Source organism: Brienomyrus brachyistius, chromosome 19 (genome assembly GCF_023856365.1).
Source record: "Brienomyrus brachyistius isolate T26 chromosome 19, BBRACH_0.4, whole genome shotgun sequence".
Classification (NCBI taxonomy): domain Eukaryota; kingdom Metazoa; phylum Chordata; class Actinopteri; order Osteoglossiformes; family Mormyridae; genus Brienomyrus; species Brienomyrus brachyistius.
In genome coordinates this window covers 19498217-19518548 of record NC_064551.1, presented here as the reverse complement: position 1 = coordinate 19518548, position 20332 = coordinate 19498217, and the positions used below count along the sequence as shown (strand labels likewise).

The 20332-nt window shown below is 46.5% G+C and overlaps 1 protein-coding gene across 7 annotated transcripts in view; it reads right to left on the bottom strand.

Annotated features, from left to right (window-relative positions):
• The window catches only part of LOC125714701 (protein EFR3 homolog B), a 30334-nt gene that overhangs the window by 4088 nt on the left and 5914 nt on the right, over positions 1-20332 (bottom strand). For 4 of the 7 annotated variants that reach the window (XM_048985567.1, XM_048985568.1, XM_048985564.1 and 1 more), the window contains 19 exons: positions 15780-15856; positions 14249-14376; positions 13017-13167; positions 10396-10517; positions 9612-9761; positions 7495-7635; positions 6636-6714; positions 6412-6547; positions 5996-6157; positions 5630-5741; positions 4024-4075; positions 3724-3896; positions 2241-2316; positions 1955-2116; positions 1725-1856; positions 1551-1618; positions 455-582; positions 268-359; positions 38-86 (listed from right to left, as the gene is read on the bottom strand). In XM_048985567.1, the coding sequence (XP_048841524.1) occupies positions 38-86; positions 268-359; positions 455-582; positions 1551-1618; positions 1725-1856; positions 1955-2116; positions 2241-2316; positions 3724-3896; positions 4024-4075; positions 5630-5741; positions 5996-6157; positions 6412-6547; positions 6636-6714; positions 7495-7635; positions 9612-9761; positions 10396-10517; positions 13017-13167; positions 14249-14376; positions 15780-15856 (2190 nt within the window). Of the gene's footprint in view, positions 1-37; positions 87-267; positions 360-454; positions 583-1550; positions 1619-1724; positions 1857-1954; positions 2117-2240; positions 2317-3723; positions 3897-4023; positions 4076-5629; positions 5742-5995; positions 6158-6411; positions 6548-6635; positions 6715-7494; positions 7636-9611; positions 9762-10395; positions 10518-12608; positions 12757-13016; positions 13168-14248; positions 14377-15779; positions 15857-18833; positions 18914-19769; positions 19913-20332 lie in introns of those variants that run through there. The other 3 variants (XM_048985569.1, XM_048985565.1, XM_048985571.1) reach the window with 3 other exon arrangements.

Here is a 20332-nt window from a genome sequence, read left to right as displayed (position 1 = left end):
CTGAACCTAAAACAGAATTAGCTAAAACACGTGTTACCGATGGCATTTTTCAGCGTCTCGAATGTGATCTCTTCTGCTGGAGTCCTCTGCAGACACAAGGCAAACATATAGCATTAGTGTATGGCTCAGATCTGGCTGTTTCTATTGGCCAGGGGCAGAGACTGGCAGTTCGGAGGCGGGGTCATTTAAATAACTAACTCAAAATCAACGAATGAAGGCTTGAATTGGATGTGTGCAAGGGGCCAGAGTTTTACTGTCTTTTAATACCTCTTCTTTCTCAGGGCTGTTTCTGGATTCCACTTCCACCTGCAGGGAGATGGTCTCCCCCACGCTCTTCCTCTTCGACAGGCGGTCTTCATCTGAGGGGAACAAAATAAACGACAAGTAGCTTTAAAGAATGGAGCGAACACTTGAGCTGCTCCGAGTGGAGCTCGGCCAGTGGGCGGGGACATACCGGTCAGTTGTGGGATATAAGGAGTAGCCAGCCGGTCCGTGTTATAGCCACTGCCCCCAAGCACTTCTGTGATCTTGCTCTGGAGAAACAGCACGTCACCTTCCGGCTTCTCCAGGATCTTTGGGATCCTGAAGGAGATTCAGAGAGGGGTGATGCCAAATGCATAATGATCAAACACAAGGAGGAGCTGAAATCCATCCTGCTAAAACCACCCACAATGCGAAGTACAGGATGTGAACTCAGCTAATGTTTGCCGTTATCCGTTAATGATAATGAGACCAAAGAGCTTTCAGAGAATATCTCCTCTGCTTCCTGGCTAAAAAAGGCTTATGCCTAGAAGGTGAATTACATCATTTGGAGACACTGATCGACCTAAAGAATCATACTAGCTTCACTAATGTCCTTTAGGATCCTTTAATGGATGATTTATTTGAAAAAATAATTAAAATCCTGTGAAATGAACAGGGAAGCAGAAAAGTTACATCTATCATTTTAGAGCACGCATTTTCAGGGTGCATGCTGATATTAGCGCTCAAGCACTCAGCGCCATACTGGCACCTCAAACACACTCAGCCCAGGTCTTAGTGACCCTGACCTAAACCCTAACCTATTCACGTAAAAGACCCATCGAACTCACAAGATCCTTTACAGCGGGAGCCGAACATACAGCGCACTTCATCACACATAACCACTAAAATTCTGAGACGAAAAGAATTTAGAACTGAGGCTTCAAATGTCAAGATAATTCAAGCAAGCAACCACATACGATGATCCAGACCACAGACATCTAAAATCTGAAATGCCATTTTGCTCAGGAGATCTGTGTTGATTGTAGACTTTTAAGTGAAATCCATATGTGGAGTCATTTATTTTATATATTTCAGATCAGCTTGACTGTGAGATGTCATTAGGTTTTAGTAGGATGCCACTAGAAGATCAGACTCAAACTGCTTTGCTGAAAATGTATAGATGATGCAGCTCCCATCTCTTCCCACAAGTTTGCTGTTGCCCCACTGGAGCCCAAATGGGGTTTTTATAGCAATCACTAGGGGGTGCACAGTGCTGGAACTGACGGTGGAGGCCTTCATGGACTGACCTGGGATTCTCCACGAAGACGTCCTCTGGTAGGAAGAAGGGAACCTCCTTCTGACGCATCTCAATCACCTGGGGACGCAAAGGGAGCCGTTACCTCACGCAGGTGAGCCTGGGTAGACAGGCACGGCCCCCTCAAACACTCCCTCACATAGAGTTCCCACCCACACACACGTACCTCTTGCACATGCTGGCAGAAGGCGGGCACAGTGGTCAACTGACTGATGAGATTCAGGTAGGCGCCGGAGAGGGCGTGGACGGCACAGCGGTTGTACGCAGGAAGTGTCTCCTCATTGGTTAGTGCCAGGTCCTATGGACGGGGGAGGGGTGGGAGGCAGAGACAGATAAAACACAGTTCTCCGTGTCTGGGGGCATCTACACCAAGACAGGAGGCGGAGGGGAGGGCACCTGCAGAGCAAGAGCCAGCCGGATGAGGTCCACCACCACCTCCTCGTTGGCCAGCTCAACGCTGATGAGGGCCAGCAGGGCGTACAGGGCCTCGAAGTGTGGCTGGGTGCTGCTCTCCTCCTTACAGGCCAGGAAGATGTGCCGGTACAGCTGCTGGGAGTGCTGGGACATGGGCGGGAGAGAGCACGTCACAAGGGCATATTTGCACTGGAGCTAGCATTAGCGTTAGCATTAGCGTTAGCATTAGCGTTAGCATTAGCGTTAGCATTAGCGTTAGCGGGCTCACCTTCTTCATGAAGAGGTTGTCTTGCCGAGAGCACTTGTCCACCCTGAGCTTCAGCACGGAGATATCAGAGAAGATGCTGGGGGGGAAAGCCGGGGGTCAGTCATGGATCACCCGCAATCAAATTGGTCCAAATGAGGCAAAACCGTATTTGTCAACTGCATGCCCGTCCTCCCCCATGAGAAATTGAGGTTTTTAAGGTCACTGTCTCATCTCTGCTGTTCGCTGATGCGTTGGGGGGAAACTGACCTTGCTGTGGAAAACGGCTGGTGTTTTATAAAAAGGAGGTAATGAACTGCCTCTCAGCTCCATTTCTCTATCTCACTCAGAGATAAAAGCTACAAAGAGCAAACATTCCGGCAAAACAGAGATAAACAAAAACGTTTCGATCGATTCCGCTGCAAATGAAGGGAAAAAAAAGCGGTGAGCCATAGTGCTGAATCCTCAACCCGGCCCTCGGGGGCACACAGATGGTCACTTCCTCCCAGTTCCCTACCAGGGAATCAAGAACAAGAACTATCTGGGGTCCCCAAGAACCAGTCTGAGAGACACTGATCTAGTGACAATGCATTATAGTGGTGTGATACACAGTATGTCTGCCCAGAGGTTAACACTGGATTTAATTACAATTTATTTTCCATATGCTCTACACCAAGCTGAAATTACATGTTCTTATTCAGTATTTTTTTGTTGTATTATTGTTCAGAAGAGGAAAGGTAACATTCAACCCTGCAGTGCTGACCAGGACAAGTGGTTGGAAGGTAGGTAGATGGATGGATGGGTGGATGGATGGATGGGTGGGTGGGTGGATGGATGCGTGGATGGATGGATGGATGGATGGGTGGAGTTTCTGCATGTTCTGCTTGTCCAATCCGTATAGATACCTCATCCTCTTATCACATTACTTTTCATTATTCCCACCTTCCTGGGGCACAAACATTTCACTGTATTCCCAGAATACATCAGACAATAGAATTTGAAACCCAAAACCCTTTATGTGCGTTTCCTCCCACAGTCCAAAGAGACGCGGCTCAGGTGAACCTGGGTTTCTCAGTTCATACCATATAGGACACGACTGACGTACGTAGTACGCAGGTACGCATTTGCAGTGTAAAGGTTCAAATGCACAGTAATTTCTTGCCATAACGGCCCAAACGTGTACATAACATATGCACATTTGCACTGTTATGACAAGAAATTTCTGGACATTTTAACCTTGATATCACAGATGTGTACTTGCATACCAGTTATGTCAATCCCTGCATATATGTACACCAGCATAATCATCTGCATTGAGGCATTTCTTCTCTCCCCAAATATTATTAAAATCAGCCGCACCCTGCACAAAACAGCCGCATATAGAAAATGGACAGAATAATTTACATCAAACCTTAACCTCTTGGCTAACAATGGTTTTAATGGTTCCAAAACACTCCATGCAGGACCTTGTGTTCCCATTAGCATTCAACCAGGCAGTGAGCCTTACCTGATGGAGCTGAACTTGGGCCAGTTGTCATGGCGATCTATGAGGCTGAGCAGAATCTCCAGGACCAGTAGGCGGATCTCAGCATCCTCCAAAAGGGTGAAGGCCAGCAGTGGGTCCAGGAACGAGGTGGGCAGAGCCGTCAGCATGTTGGTGGTCTGAAAGCCTGTGGTCACCTGGACCAGGCCCAGAAAGAGATGGGGGACACGGAAATAACCCCATTTACACTGGGCAGCTTCTTCATCTGGGCCGAACCACGCGCGTTAGGGTGCCTCATCATACACGACGATACCCGCCACTCACCTGTAACAGTGACTTCAGCAGCATGACCTGAATCATCCGGCTGCCCTGCAAACTAGGATCAGAGAGGTCAAGACTTCGGTCAGAACAGTTTGTGCTCATTCAGTGGGTGGATATGACTTCGAGTGAAAGGGCCACTGAAACATTTATACAACCAGACATTTTTACGCAGGTAAGGAGCTGCAGGTTCAATCTACTATAATCAATATATCTACACAGGCACGAAAAAGATATATGCCATGAAACACCTTTACACAGCTACCAGGACACCTACAGTCTGAGGAACACCTTTACACAGATACCAGGACACCTACAGTCCGAAGAACACCTTTACACAGCTACCAGGGCACCTACAGTCTGAGGAACACCTTTACACAGCTACCAGGACACCTACAGTCTGAGGAACACCTTTACACAGCTACCAGGACACCTACAGTCTGAGGAACACCTTTACACAGCTACCAGGACACCTACAGTCTGAGGAACACATTTACACAGCTACCAGGACACCTACAGTCTGAGGAACACCTTTACACAGCTACCAGGACACATACAGTCTGAGGAACACCTTTACACAGCTACCAGGACACCTACAGTCTGAGGAACACCTTTACACAGCTACCAGGGCACCTACAGTCTGAGGAACACCTTTACACAGCTACCAGGACACCTACAGTCTGAGGAACACCTTTACACAGCTACCAGGACACCTACAGTCTGAGGAACACCTTTACACAGGTACCAGGGCACCTATCGCTCTGTATACCACTGCTCTTCAATTACAAAGCTGCATGATCTCAGTGACGGTGGACTGTGTCTACATTATATGTAAGTGTGGATGTTTGAAACCCAGCAAGCAGATGATCACCAGCGGGGTGTGTAAAGTGTGCAGCTGTGAGTGCTGAAGAACAGAGAACAGTGGTGTCAGCTTTACACTGGGCTGGTAAGGGACTGCAAAGGGATTATGACGCCATCATCAACAGATCATGGGGGGTCATAAATGGATCAGGAGCGGATCATAAACAGATCACATGGAAATCTCTCAGCAGTGATAAATGGTGATATTGGTTTTCAGGGAGGATCACAGCAGATGAAAGTTCCTTTTCCCTGAGACGAACGGCAGCTCCTCAATGGTGCCCTTGAGGAACCAAACAGTCAGTCATGGAAGGCAGACCGTGGCAAGGTGCCACCCTGCCCTCTATTGAGAAGGTGCCAGCTCACTGCTCCTCACCTGACAGCGCAGGCAGGACATCTGAGACCCAGAAACAGTTAGGATGTTCCTGTCTGCTCTACTGAGGAGCCTAAACAATTCCTCTTAAGATCAACGAGCAGATTTAGATGCCCTGGTACGCAGTACCCCCCGTTTTTTTCCCCCAGGTAATTAGGGTAATCTGGGGGGGGCTGACACAAAAGCAGTAATAACCTGATGTTATTTTCCATTATGAACACGGAGATCAGAACAGACTGAAAAGCCCTCCATTGTTCCTCGAATGGCACTTGGCAGGAGCTCAGCTGGTATATGTGAAGTGGGTATGAATGTCACCTGCAGCCGCCCGAGAGATCGGGGGCGGGGCCGTGACCCGCCGGGTGACCCCGGGGCGAGCCTCACCCAGATTTGGTCGACACTGGCACTGGGTGCATCCCAGGAACTGGGATCTTGCCCATGATGAAGAGCATGACTTCGGACCGCTGGTATGTGGGCAGAGTGTTGGCGAATGACCCTGCCGACATGCGGGATGGAGGAGGGGGGTAATGTTATTCAGGTGGGGAAAGATCCCCTTAGACAGACATGCAGTAAGAACTCAATGGCATAATTATAACTGCATTAATTAATCTTCTCAATAAAAGATTATACAGAACAGAAAATGGGGACAGGCTGCGTTAAGGAACAGAACTTGTCACTGTGCACGCGCACACACACACACACACACACACACACACACACACACACACACAGTCCCTTGCAGTCCCTCACCGATGGTCCTGATGACAGCCTCCTGCAGCTTCCTCTCCTCGTGTTCCTTGATGATTCGGGCCCCGACGTTGCTGCAGGATTCGTAGGAGCCGGTGAGCTCGTAGTCCACGCTGAGGCGCAGGTGCCTGAGGAGGGTGTTAAACACCTCCAGCACCGTGGGACCTGGAGGATGCAGCGGGCACATGGAGGCGCAGAGAGACCCAACCCTAAGTGTTCACCCCTCAGGGGTCCGCTTTGTCCTCCCCTAACCCTAACCCTAACCATTCACAGATTATTTTAAGGTTACTGTACACTACAAGGAAGTGAGCCAAGTTTTTAAGGTGGACTTCTTGTATTCTTACAGTCACGCACTGTCTCCCCGGCCCACCTTAAATCCTTCAGTCATCTCCGCAGCCCTTGATTCGTGGCCTACTCACCCACAGAGCCGCTCGCAGCGATGGCCGCTGCCTCCAGCAGTACCTCCACTATCCCGGCTCGCACCATCGCCGAGTTCTTGTTGTTGGCGTCCAGGTGGCCCAGTAGTTGCTGGATCACGAGATGGGAATGCTGGGACTGGAAGGGACGACAGAGAGCATTTGGCACGACAGACATGGGGAGCACGGGGGTCACTTTCCGCAAGCCCCGAGCGACCCCCACCCACCTGGATGGAGTACATGATGATCTTAAAGCAGCGGACGGCAAAGGTCTTACCCTCCCACAGGGAGTGGTTATCCAAGTGCCTGAACAAACAGCACGTAAAACAGAGTTAACACCGTGAGGCTGGGCTGGGGCACAGAAGCACATAGAGATACATTTCTAATTTCATATTGTTAATATTTCAGAAGCCATTACACGATAAATGTATTGGCTTGGCAGCACTACTATGTGTCAGGAAAATAAAGCTTGTTTATTTGAGAGTGAAAATGGAGTCAGGGAGAGAGTGATAAAAATACAGAGTTAGACAGAGAGAGAGGATTAGAGAGAGATGGGAGATTTACAAAGAAAGACAAAATAAGGGAACTTTTAGAGACTCGAGGCAGAGAGTTAATGAGAGCCTGGACAAGAGGTAGATATAAATCAGCTGATATACAGCCAGGGTCACACTCCTCAGTATGGCTTTCAGGTCCGCAACACCATGTGACCAGGCCGTAATTCTCACTGCACTCCAAGGCCCTCCCTGGCAGGACAGGCGGTGCCCCCCGCAGTTAATAACCTCCGTCACGGAATGGCAGTGACACGAGGTGCTTCCGATCTCCGAACTTCTCCGGTTAAATCTCGCTTGGCATTTTCCCAAAACACGAACGAAGGGCAGCAGCAGAGCCAACAGAGACGCGGAGCTCGTTTCAACCCCATTTTAAGTAGTAGTAAAAAAAAAAAGCATTTAAAAGTGGAAATGATACATGAGGCTGCAGCCTTAGTGTCTCCTGTGTGGGGAAATCTGATACCTGCTCCTAATATTCGCCAACATAGGCCACGCCCCTCTTGACCACACCCAGTTGGCCACGCCCACAGACACTCACGTAAGCACGGGTGTGACAGCATTCTTGATGTTGCCGTAGGCTGCTCGGCCCAGCAGTTCCCTGAAGCAACGTTCTGTCAGCTCAGCCGGGCTCTCACGCTCCCGTTCCTTCTCTGCGGTCTGCAGCGGTGACGGTGAGCGGCTGGGGTTGGGGGGGAGGGGAGGGGTATTGATGTCCCTCAGTATTACAACAGACCCACCCACGCTTTTGCTGGGCGATCCCCAGCCATTAATCACATGTGCCGTTTCCTTTCTTACCAACCTGCATCACCCCCACCTTCCTCCACAGATTCATGCAAAACTGACATCAATACCCAGCATAACTGACATCAGCAATCAGCAAATCTCACATCAGTATCCAAAATAACTGACATCAGTACTGAACACAACTGACATCAGTACTCAAGATATTTTTTTTCTGACAGATATTGCAAAATCATTTTTATTTAAAATTTGTGATATCACAAGGATGCACATTACTGGCACACAAGTACGCATTCACCTTTAAAAGCCATATGCGTGCCAATCGATTGTTGTAACAGTGCAAATGCGTCTGTATTTTATGTGCATATTGCTCTGCTATTTTAAACATTATACCGCAAATGAAGTACAAATTAGCATATGAAGGTTAAAATGCATGATAATTTCTTGTCATATCAGCGCAAATGCACATAAAATAAGAATTCATTTGCGTCGCTGCCCTTATCGATGGCTACATGTATCGCTTTTAAATGTGAATGCGTACTTGCATACCAGTTGTGCGCATCCCTGAACATAAAAAGATTATCACAAAAGCTGTGTTAGGTTAAATAAACTAATGAAAATAAAACAGTTTCAGTAAGACAAAGCAATCGGGATCCTGCGGATAACTTTGTTTGGACCCCTAATAACAGGATCTTTCTGTAAACAATCCCTGACCATGAAACAGGCAGATAATTCACTTACAGCAAAGGAATCAGTATTTTCTTACACTGTGAATGTAACATTTTCCTTGGGTTTCACGTGTTTGTTGTTTGTGGGTATATACACAGTTGTATTATGATTGGTGAGCATGACTGGCACGCCAGGAGCATGGCACTTCTGACTGGTGAGCAGGACTGTCACACAAGGAGCATGGCACTTCTGATTGGTGAGAAGGACTGTCACACAAGGAGCATGGCACTTCTGATTCGAGAAGGACTGTCACACAAGGAGGACGACATCTAAATTTGTAAAACTATTCTCACTACAGCTTTAAACCTTGGATCAAATGTGCTGTATAGTACATATTCTAAACAGTAGCCTTTGAGATTTGCTAATCATATTGTGTCAAATTGTGATTTCAATTTGAAACAGATAAATCGTTCAGCCCTAGCACTGACCATAACTCACCTCAGCCCCCCTCCCCCCGCCACAACTGACATCGGTACCCAACATAACTCACATCAGCATCCACCCTAATTTGCATCAGTACGCACTGTAACCTGCACCAACACCCACCCTAACTTGCATCAGTACGCACTGTAACCTGCACCAACACCCACCCTAACTTGCATCAGTACGCACTGTACCCTGCACCAACACCCACCCTAACTTGCATCAGTACGCACTGTAACCTGCACCAACACCCACCCTAACTTGCATCAGTACGCACTGTAACCTGCACCAACACCCACCCTAACTTGCATCAGTACGCCCTGTAACCTGCACCAACATCCACTGTAACTGTCATCAGCCCCGAGTTCCTGAAACCAGCCTCAGACCACAGGATCACACCCAGCATCTGTCCTCAAAGTATAAAGGATCAGGGAAACGTGCCACATCCTCCTTATTCCCTCATCATATTATGGGATGTGCATTGTACATCAGAACAAACTGTAGTTTCCTACAAAAGGTGGTATTGATTTTTAGCCTATTTCTAAATTATCACTGAGCATCACTTTCATTCACTGAGCCCAGGATGGTATTACAGTGTCATGTCAATCCCCACTCAGAAACACTTCCTGACCGTACAGGCAGCTTCTTGTGTCATGTGACTGTTACTGTGGCAACTCACTACCTGAAGTCAGATTTGTGCACCAAAGCTTTTGATGAGCACATTAAAACCAAAGCTAGCATTTAGCTGCAAGCCAGACTGACCTCTCAGTCCCCTCGCCCTGCTGGAGGTTGAACAGCAGTGACGGGACGATCTTGTCCATGTGCTGCGGGTCCCAGATATTGGCCTGTAGCTCATCATTCACTGTCTTGCGCACCACCCCCTGCAGGCCCCTGATTCCTGCCATGCGGATCCTGGGAGGGAGCAGTAAATGGCTTTATTGGCACTATGTAGAAATTATAAACTCCAAGGCAGATAGAGCAAAGCAGTCTTTAAAGGGACCCTATTATGCTTATTTTCACTGCTCAGAGTTTTATTTCTGGGGTCGACTATAATAGACATGGATGTGTTAGTGCTCAATAAAAACATTACTTCTCTCATACTATATATCTCTAGTCATAATGTCTATAACTCTATCTCACAGTCTCCGTTATAGGTTTTAGCCACATCATCGATTACCTCAGCGTGCTCTGATTGGTCAGCTTGCCCTACACGTCCCAACCCTGTCCTGCATTCTGCAGACAGAACCGTACAGGCAGGTGGGCAATAAGGATTATGTTACAAGGTGACCTCACCATGTCACGGACGTAATGACTGGAATTTCAAGGCATTTCAGGTAGATTAGAGAGCGGTGAGAGTTACTCCCTTTGGCACGACTTTGGGCCCTAAAACTTTGCAGACTATAAAGCAGACTTTAAGTCTTTTAAGGATACGGAAATGTTACGGGGCAAAAACATGAAAACTGATTGGGATACAACAAAACCAAGGCAGTTTTATCTGTCCATAAGCAGTAGTGGCGTTCAGACAGCCCCCACCGGCCTGGCTCACTTTGTGCGGATGTCAGGGTCTTCGTAGGTCGAGTGACACATCTCGCTGAAGCGGGATACAAAGAAATCATAGCTGCGGTGGTAGGAGGGCGTGTCCTCTTCGATGTTAGCGAACTTGACAAACTGCAAAGACACACGACAGCAGTAAAGACCCACAGCCAGGTTTTCAAGACCCTCTGACATGACATGACACCTGCAGGCAGAGACAGCCAAGCGCCATTCCTGACCTTTAACCTTCTGATTGATAGTGTCATGTAGTGTGGACGCACTCCTAAACAAAATTAATCAGCCTATAATTCAGTTCCAGCAGATGAATCTCAGTTACTATTTGAGCAATCAATTGACAGGAAGCATTCAAAGAGGAAAATTTCAACTAATGCTGATTAATACAATGAATATTCAATTAGACGGCTAATTAACCCCCATGAAATATTTTAATGAAGGAAAATCACCGCGAGCAAGTAAATGAGAGACGTTAAAATATCGTGGTATTTGGATTTAAATACTATCCACCTTATTCAAAGCTTTCAAAGGAATAATATTAGTGTGAAATGAACAATTTAATAAAAGATATTTATTAATAGCAGCACTTGAGTAGAAGACATCCAATGTTTTTTTATCGATGACAAAACCAATACAACATTACTAATATTTCTGTAAACCAGGAAGAAAATCTATTTTTAACCAAAGACAACATTGTTTTCTGCAAAAAACATAAAAACAGAACAAAATTAAGTCCAAGCATTAAATCACATTTTCAACCACACACGACTCAGGGATAAAACTGGGAACTACAGTCATACTATACAGACGAAATGTGCAAATCACCCAGCAGTCACTGCAGCGACACAACCAGCTGAGAGTGTGACCTAAATTCCAGGAGCGTTTCCCGCATTAAAAGGTATCACTTTAAAATGTGCTTTTGGACTCTGCTGAATCAGAATCAGGTGTATTGCACACACACATAGAATTATATATTTGTAGGGACGCTCCATTCATTTCTATGGAGAAAACTCTAATCCCAACATGACGACCTTAACCCCTACCCAGCCCTAACCTTAACCATAAGCAACCAAACAAAATAGAAGACTTTTGGCATTTTTACTTTTTTGATTGTGTTCAGAGATCTTTGTGGGGACCTGAAAAATGGTCCTGACAACATCAAAATCAGGTTTTTTTTTAACATTGTGGGGGCAGTTGGTCCCCACAATGTAAAATGAACCTAATCCACAGACACACACACACACATGCAGAAGTTCTCAGGGTGTCAGTGGCTCTCATACATACATAGATACATTCAGTGAGAACATGTCACATACAGCTGATATGTACAACACAAATGTGTGGTAGATAAATGCAAAAAATGTGCAAAAGTCCAGTACAGGGAATGTAGAAATGGATACAATATACAGAACAGAATAAGTGCAGGTCATTATTTATTTGCAATGCGGGAGCTTGTTAATCGTTCAGCTGCCACACGGTGCTGACTCAGGACGCTGCAAGGCCCAGTAACCCGGGCGAGACGGACACAGAGGTCAAACTGCGGGGGATGTGAAGGAAGGCTACGCATGCGGGGGGCCCATGGAGCCACAGAGCCAGGGCTAATGGCTACCTGCGTGTACGATGAAATACTGCTGCGATAGACTGAGGGGAATAAGGCCGCAGTGTGTGGCTCAGTGTGACTCAGTCCGCCGTTGGATTTAGGATTTACGTCACAACGCTCCCCAGTGACTGCCTGACATTCTGCTCTTGTCTGTTCGAGCCAGTGAGGGCTGTGCATGCGCACAGACACACATACACACACACAGGTTTGTAATTGTATCTTTGTGGGGACCATCCATTCATTTCTATGGGGAAAACTCTAATCCCAACCGTAACTCCTACACAGCCCTAACCTTAAGCAGAAGTAACCACAAGTAATACAAGAATGATAACATTTTTAAGTTTCTGATTGCAGTTTATATTGTGGGGACCAGAAAAATGCTCCCAAAGGCTAAAAAGTAACAAGTTTTACCACACTGTAGGGACATTTAGTCCCCACAATGTGGTAAATACAAACCCACACACACACACACAGCCTAGGTCCCCTGGTGCTGGGCAGGGCCCGGAAACTGGTCTAATTAAAGTATCGTCCTTGGTGTCCATACAAAACAACACCTACCCAGCAATGTTTCTGTGGAAATGCACCCCTCCTCCTCCCACACCCCCACCTACCTCTGGCAAGTCACTGCAACATTCACTTGTGGGTGCTAACATTGTGAGAATGTTTGGGGAATATTTCGAGAAGCGAAGGAGGAGTCTTTGGTGTGGAAAGGAACAGAGAGATGACAGGCTGAATGGTGCGTCACTGCCACCCCACTGTCTGTGGGAAACAGAATGAGGGCATCCATCCATCCATCCATCCATCCATCCATCACCCCACCCGCCTTATCCTTTATAGAAGCCTACTTCAGGAAGGAAAATTTTAAAATAGTCACATCTCACAGACAGGAAGGGGGAATGAAAAATAACTAGCTTACTCTCTTAATAACCCTGTTATCAATAAACTGTACAGATAAACAAATAATCCATACAAAATATGCAGCGGAAGGCGGAAGGTGTAGGGCACAAGTGGGGGCTCACCGAGTTGGTGCCCAGGATCTGTAGATTGGGCTTGTCAGCCTCCAGCAGCTTGCGAACCATCTTCAGGAAGCTCTCCACAAACAGGTTGATGCTTTGGCAGTGGCAGGCCATCAGCAGCTGGTCCAGGGCCTCCATGGCGATGCACACGTACCTGCAGTGCAGACAGAATGAGGGCACTGCTCACATCAAACCTGCAGTGTAGACAGAATGAGGGCACTGCTCACCCAGTACCTGCAGTGCAGACAGAATGAGGGCACTGCTCACATAAAACCTGAAGTGTAGACAGAATGAGAGCACTGCTCACCCAGTACCTGCAGTGCAAACAGAATGAGGGCACTGCTCACTGAATATCTGCAGTGCAGACTGAATGGGGCAGTGCTCACCCAATACCTGCAGTGCAGACAGAATGAGAGCACTGCTCACATCAAACCTGCAGTACAGACTAAAGGAAGGCATTGCTCACCCAGTACCTGCAGTATAGACAGAATGAGGGCACTGTTGACATCAAACCTGCAGAACAGATGGAATGAAGCTCACCCCTTGCCTGAAGTGCAGACTAAAGGAGGTCACTGCTCACCCAGAACCTGCAGTACAGACTGAATGATGGCACTGCTTACCCAGTACCTGCAGTACAGACTGAATGAGGGCACTGCTTACCCAGTACCTGCAGTACAGACAGAATGAGGGCACTGTTCACCCAGTACCTTCAATACAGACAGAACGAGGGCACTGCTCACATAAAACCTGCAGTACAGGCTAAAGGAGGGCACTGCTCACCCAGTACCTGCAGTACAGAGAGAATGAGGGCACTGCTCACATAAAACCTGCAGTACAGATTAAAGGAAAGCACTGCTCACCCAGTACCTGCAGTACAGAGTAAAAGAAAGCACTGCTCACCCAGTACCTGCAGTACAGACTAAAGAATAGCACTGTTCACCGAGTACCTGCAGTACTGACAGACAGAAGTTCCTTAAACAAATTTAGTCTAGCATTCATATGCATTCATATTCATAGCAACCCAAATATTAGTTTTCTGCCAATGTGTCCCCCTCCCCACATTCAAAATGCTTCTGAATCCCTTGCTAGCATCCCTAGAGCTTTTTTCTCTGAACAGATTTATTAAGACATGGCATGCTCTTATACCCTTGAACGTTTGTAAACCAAAGAGCCAAAGTGTCTCTTGACAGTAAGCCAGCTCTGCCCCCCGCCCCTTGGTCCTTGGGACAACTGACCCATATCGGTGTCGAGCCACGTCTCTGGACAGCCTCTCTGACAAGTACGCCCCGATCCGGTCCAGCTTCTCAGGGGCTGAGAGGGCGTAGAAGGTCAGCTTCTCCATGTTGGCTTTTACCAGGCCGTCCTGCAAGGCGATGGGGAGGTGATGCCAGATAACTCAGCCGGATGAAATGCACACATGGCGGCGCCTGCTGGGAATCCCGCCTGTTATGATTATCTGGTATCGAGCTTAACAGGTCATGCTTACAGCGAAGGCTTCACCACATCTGATACAGAAACAGGAGACCGGAAAAGCCTTCCTACTTCACACACCACGGGTCTAAGAACGAGACCCGGTCTTAAAAACCTACCCTGCTTTTCCTGACAGTTGAACCCCTGCAAGCCCCGCCCCCACAGCGCATTCTGCCCGCCATGGGCGGAGAGACGCTCGGCGAGGATTATCCCCTCACACTTGTCATGTCTGTTTGCATCATGACCCACTTTAGAAATGGCCTAGTTCTCTTTTTTTTTTCGGCTCCACAGCCAGGCAATGAAAAGCTTCTCAGCATGGGAATCGCATTGTCAGAATAAAATACTTTGTAAAATAGATTGAATAGCATTTCCTGATAAGACAACTCTAGGCACTAATGCAGACTAGTTATAATGAAGAGGACTAACCAGGGTATGTGAGCCAGGTTTCCAACCGGGGAAGGGGCACACACCAGGATTATTATTGTTAATGAAAATTAAGAAAACATTTTTGTAAACTGAAATAATAAAAAAAAAAAAACTAAACAAAAACTATAAATATTATTTCCAAAATTGACTAAAAGAAAATTTAAAAAGTCACACATTTTCCTTTACCGTTTTTTAAACTGTTAAGTTAAAGTAATGATTTGTTTATCTTTACTTACCATTAATAGTACCTGGGACGGGGTATTTAGGACATTAGTACACAATGTGCACTGTGTATTCAGGCAGGATTCTCTCAAGATCAGATGCATAAAATAGCTCTACAAATTTCAGTCTATCCCACAAAAAAATGCTAAAGCCTAAACTATAATACATACAAACTAAATAAAAAAATGAACTCAAATTAGACCAGAGCTCTCATCTATAATGCACTATAGATACCTCATAATGCATTATAATGGTTGGTATAAGCATTAAGGGCGCATTATAACTGCATTATAAAGCTATAGTGCATTATAGATGAGAGCTTCATAAAGCATTCATAATGCATAATAAACATAAGGGTCTCCCAGTGATAACAGTGCTTTTCACCATAACCACTGCATCCATGAGTGCCTGGGAGGATGTGAGCGGTATGATTAGGCTTCCATGGCCTAAATCACTGACACTTACATTTAATTGATCCATTCACACGAACACCATCAAACTACGATACAATTGCCCCTACCCTCTGAACGCCATCAAATGCTCTTTCCATCCAAAGGCACAGGATGTTCATGGTCTTTGGCACAAAACCACTCATTTGCTCATCCTCCTCCTCAGACAGGCATAAGTGATGTTGTGGTACAGACTTACCTCGGGGTCCTCGGGAAAGATGTTATCCACGAGCCTTTTGTACCGGGGTCTCAAAGCCCCACAGCAGCCACAAACGCCTGGGGGGTGTGGAGAGAGGAGAGAGGAGAGAGTGAGTATTCATTGAGAGCCAGTCCAGCACATTGCATTTCCTTAATAGCCTCGTTTCCCCCACCCGTACAAAAACAAGGCATTAAAAGGCCGAGCACTCAGTGGAAAGAGATAAAAATGACATGCTCCCTATACAACCGTCAGCTTTGCAACCACATTGTTAATGTTTCTAATAACAAGCTAAATTCAGGGAACACCTGAATAAAATAAGTATTTAGTTTAACGGCATCCTCTCAGAGAAATTTAGCAATTTCCAGCTTAAAAACTGTTACGGGAAATATAACAGAAGTGTGGCAGTAATCTCTATTTGGGATCTCGCTTATCGATTAACGAACTACTATGAACATTTAAAAATAAAATTAGCTTTCGCATGCTAATGGGGTAATAAGCAAACTGCCTTCTCCACAGCTTTCATGACTCCACAACATCCTGCAGGGCGATGACTCGTCCTGACGACCCCAAGGGAGGAACAAACACCAAGATTTTATCCCGTCATCAGGGGAGCCGGTCCAAAACCGGCAGGTTTCCTGAGGCGAGAAGAGGTACCAGGCCAAGGATGCAGCGTCTGCAGCTGCCTCAGCCTGCAGCCTCCGATGCGTCTGTCAGCGGGATTTCACAGCCACGTCAGAGGTCTGGATATGGCCCCAAAGATGCTGGAATCTGTGAATCCAAGAGTCACCCTCCAGCATCTTGATGCAGTTTACCAGTTTGAAGCTGGCCAGAGTCTCAGCCAGAAGATAGCCCACTACTCTGACAGAATTTAATCAGATTAGTTCTCCACGCTTTTTCAAACGGCAGTGTGCTTCCAGTTCAGAAGGGGGTGCTGTCTCTTTCCCTCCAGCTGAGAACCAGCTTCCTTCCTTTCCACACAGCATTTCACTTTTTGTTAAAGGCAAGCAGATTGATTACCCAAAACTGACCTGTCCAGTAAGTAGGAGACACCCCACAGGACTGACCTTGCATTTTCACGAGTAATACCACAGACCCATTGATAAATGCTAAATCCTTTATTTGCCATTCACGCAAGTGCTTTGGAATGCTTCTATTTGCAGATGCCATCTTGCTCTCCACAGCTTAGGGGTAACAGTGCAGAGTCAGCCAATGTTTGGTCCCTCTGGAGCTGGGGGTTAAGGGCCTTGCTCAAGGGCCCATGGACATTAGACTGCGAAGCTGGGGCTTGAAGTAACGATATTCTGATCACAGGCACAGACACTTAGCCCTGGAGCCACTCAGTGCCGCCAGAACAGCTTGGCATGTGCCTGTTAGTTATCCCTTTGCATATGTATGCCATACATTTGTAATGTATGTCATACTTCAATCTGGACTCATAGTCCAGTCCTAAAGAGAGAGAGAGCTGGACAGGCGACCTGGTTATTTTTAGCCCAGTGTGGGAACTGACTGTAGCCCAGATTAAGGACTATGCTTCACGGGTCCAAATGAGCATCTACAGACGGTACCTGCTTTTCAGGTCAAATCTGGAACCGCCTCACTGGAGGTCTTAGGCCAAAAATAGATATGCTTCTTCAGAACATAAACTTTGCAGAAAACGCTGAAACAACCACATTTTATTTTATTCCTAATTTCAAAACTTTTACTTAACTGAGCAATAGAAGTGTAGCTGCACAGCTCCTTTTTCTAGACTTGACCAGAAACCAGTGATTCAGAATGAGAAAACGTCCTGTTGACATCCAGTACAGTGCAGGACAAAGCCATTGTATGGAGCAGCATGTGGGTAATAACCAAGATGATTTCATAACAACATGAAAGAAGATACACAGAGATGTCCACAACTCCTCTGTTCCTAATAGACATTGCTCACCCCTAGATCTGAAGCTATTTCCTGCTCTATAATGACCATCCTACAATTATTAGCTTGCAAAACAAACCCTTTCGCCAGTGCCTTAGACACTGGGCACTGGGTTTGAGAGCAGGATAGTGCATCAGTGTCCTTACCAATCTTTTATAGTCACTGCCACATTAGATTTCTATCTGGTGCCTTTTGAAGGCTTTCAGAGTAAACATACAGTAAACAATAGGCTTATGGCAAGAACATCAGGCAAACTGTGAACAACTGACTAAGGGAATGTCAGGCAAACAATGAACGAAAGACAGGCTGTGAACAACAGTCTGACCATGAGAACACCCGCCCATCAAAAGAGGCTGACCACTAGATCGACTGCCCATCGACAGCTGGTCAACACCAAAAGCCAATGGCCATCGATGGCTGGCCAACCGCAAGACAGAATGGCCATCATCAGGAGGTCAACCGCAGGAACGACTGACCATGGATGGCAGACTAACAGAGAGACCAACTGACTATCGACAGCAAGTCAATCACAAGACCAAATACCCATCAACAGCAGGCCAACCGTGAGAGCAAATGGCCATCGACAGTAAGTCAACCAGAAGAACGACTGGCCATCGACGGCAGGCTAACAGCAGGCCACTCAGAAAAATAAATGGCAAGCCAACCGGAAAAGTGACTGCACATCAACGACAGACCAGCTGTGAAACTGACTGGCCATCTACTGCAGGAAAAGTGTAAGAACGACTGATCTGCGAACTTCTCATTATGCTTAACCGGTGAGGTTGGGGTCCAGCCTGTAGATCAGCTGGGCTTATAACCCGGCTATGAAGGTTCAGATACGAGCAGGGTGCCTACACTGAACCCACTGTGTGTTCAGAGACTATCGGCAGTGATCAGTCTATGCTAATTCACAGCGGGAGCTTGTCACAAGCTCCCCTCAAAGTGACAAGTGATACAGGATCAAAATCAAAGGTTTCCGAGATACATAAAAAGGTTTCCCGCAATCCTTTTGCTAAGGATGGAGCACATTTTGTCGCCCTGCTTATGAACCAGCAGCTGAACAGGCCAGTCACCAGAAGTTGCCATGTTGGGTGCGGCATCGTGAATAAGGCAGGTGAAACGGTTCTGAGCCAACTCACCCCTCCCACCAGTGCGTCTTGGTGAGGACAAGCAGATGAGTGGGCACTCCACCAGCCCTGACGCCTTAAAGGCTCACTGGCTGGTGTGAATCAGCCACGGGGGAGGGGGGGGGGGGGGGCGGACAGGATAAAACAACAGGTGGTGAGATATCTGCTTCCCCAGTTCCTACGTTTGCACACTGTTCAGCAAACACACGCCATCCCTGTCCCTTCCAGTCCTCCATGCTGCCCATCGACTCCCCATCAGATTTACATACAGGTCATCAGCTTTCTTTTTACGTTTTCTTTAACTATTAAAATCTCCTTGTGGTGTTCATTTTATTTTGAATGTTCAATCATGTTTCTAACTGTAAGAAAGAAAAGAGATCCCTCTATATAAATTTCACTTGATACATCTGTCATAATGATACAATACAGTACCAAAGGGGTGTAACGGTACACAAAAATCACAGGTCAGATACTGGTTTAGTGTGTTCATCATAACTATGTCCGCATGTGTATTGGCACGGATTCACACACAAATACATGAAACACACAAATGCACAAAAGTTCCACATAAATACGTAACCTATACAGTTTTTTACCACTGACACAATTAAGTCTCGACTTCTATGGACAGGCTGACGATCCCTGATGATACACAGTATCGCGAAAGTGACATTACCTATAAATTAAACAAACACTTTTGAAACTGTGCCAATACCCATAAATGACAGCTATCATCACAAACTATATAAATAAAATATAAATACAATATTGTTAAAGTGTCAATACCCATAAATGATAGCTATCATCACGAAAGTACCATTAACTACAAACTACACAAACACAGTATTGTGATGATGCCAGTACCCATACATGATACATAATTTCACGGAAGTGAACTACAAACTATATAAATGAAATATAAATACAATATGGTTAAAGTGCCGGTACCCATTGTGAAGAGACGGTCTAACAGGGATCCCAGGCACAGCAGGGTGCGATCAGCACGCAGGCCGACGGGAGGCATGATTTCCGCGCCGTTGGCCACGAGGAGTCCCAGAAGGACATGGCTGGTGGCCGCAAACTACCCCAACCAAAAAAGCCTGAGCTGGGGAGAGGCTCCAGAAAAGTAAGAAGATACTGGTGCTCTCCCCGTTGCCTAAATTAGAGGGTGAACACCCGGAGGGAACTGCTGCCACCGGATCAGCCCAGCCAGGCTGCCGGAACTGGGGGGTGAATTGGAGACCATAGCTACAACCTATTTTTATATATATATATATATATATATATATATATATATATATATATATATATATATATATATAAAAATACATAAAAATCTCATGGCTACCCTTCGTCCCCACAATATGAACCACACAACCAATAGCTTTGGGACCATTCCCAGATAGTCGAAAATGTACTGCAGGCTGCCCCCCTTGGTTTGGCAAAATCTACAGATGAGACCCCCCCCCCCAATCATCAAAAATCTATCATGGGAGACCAACGCAACTTGT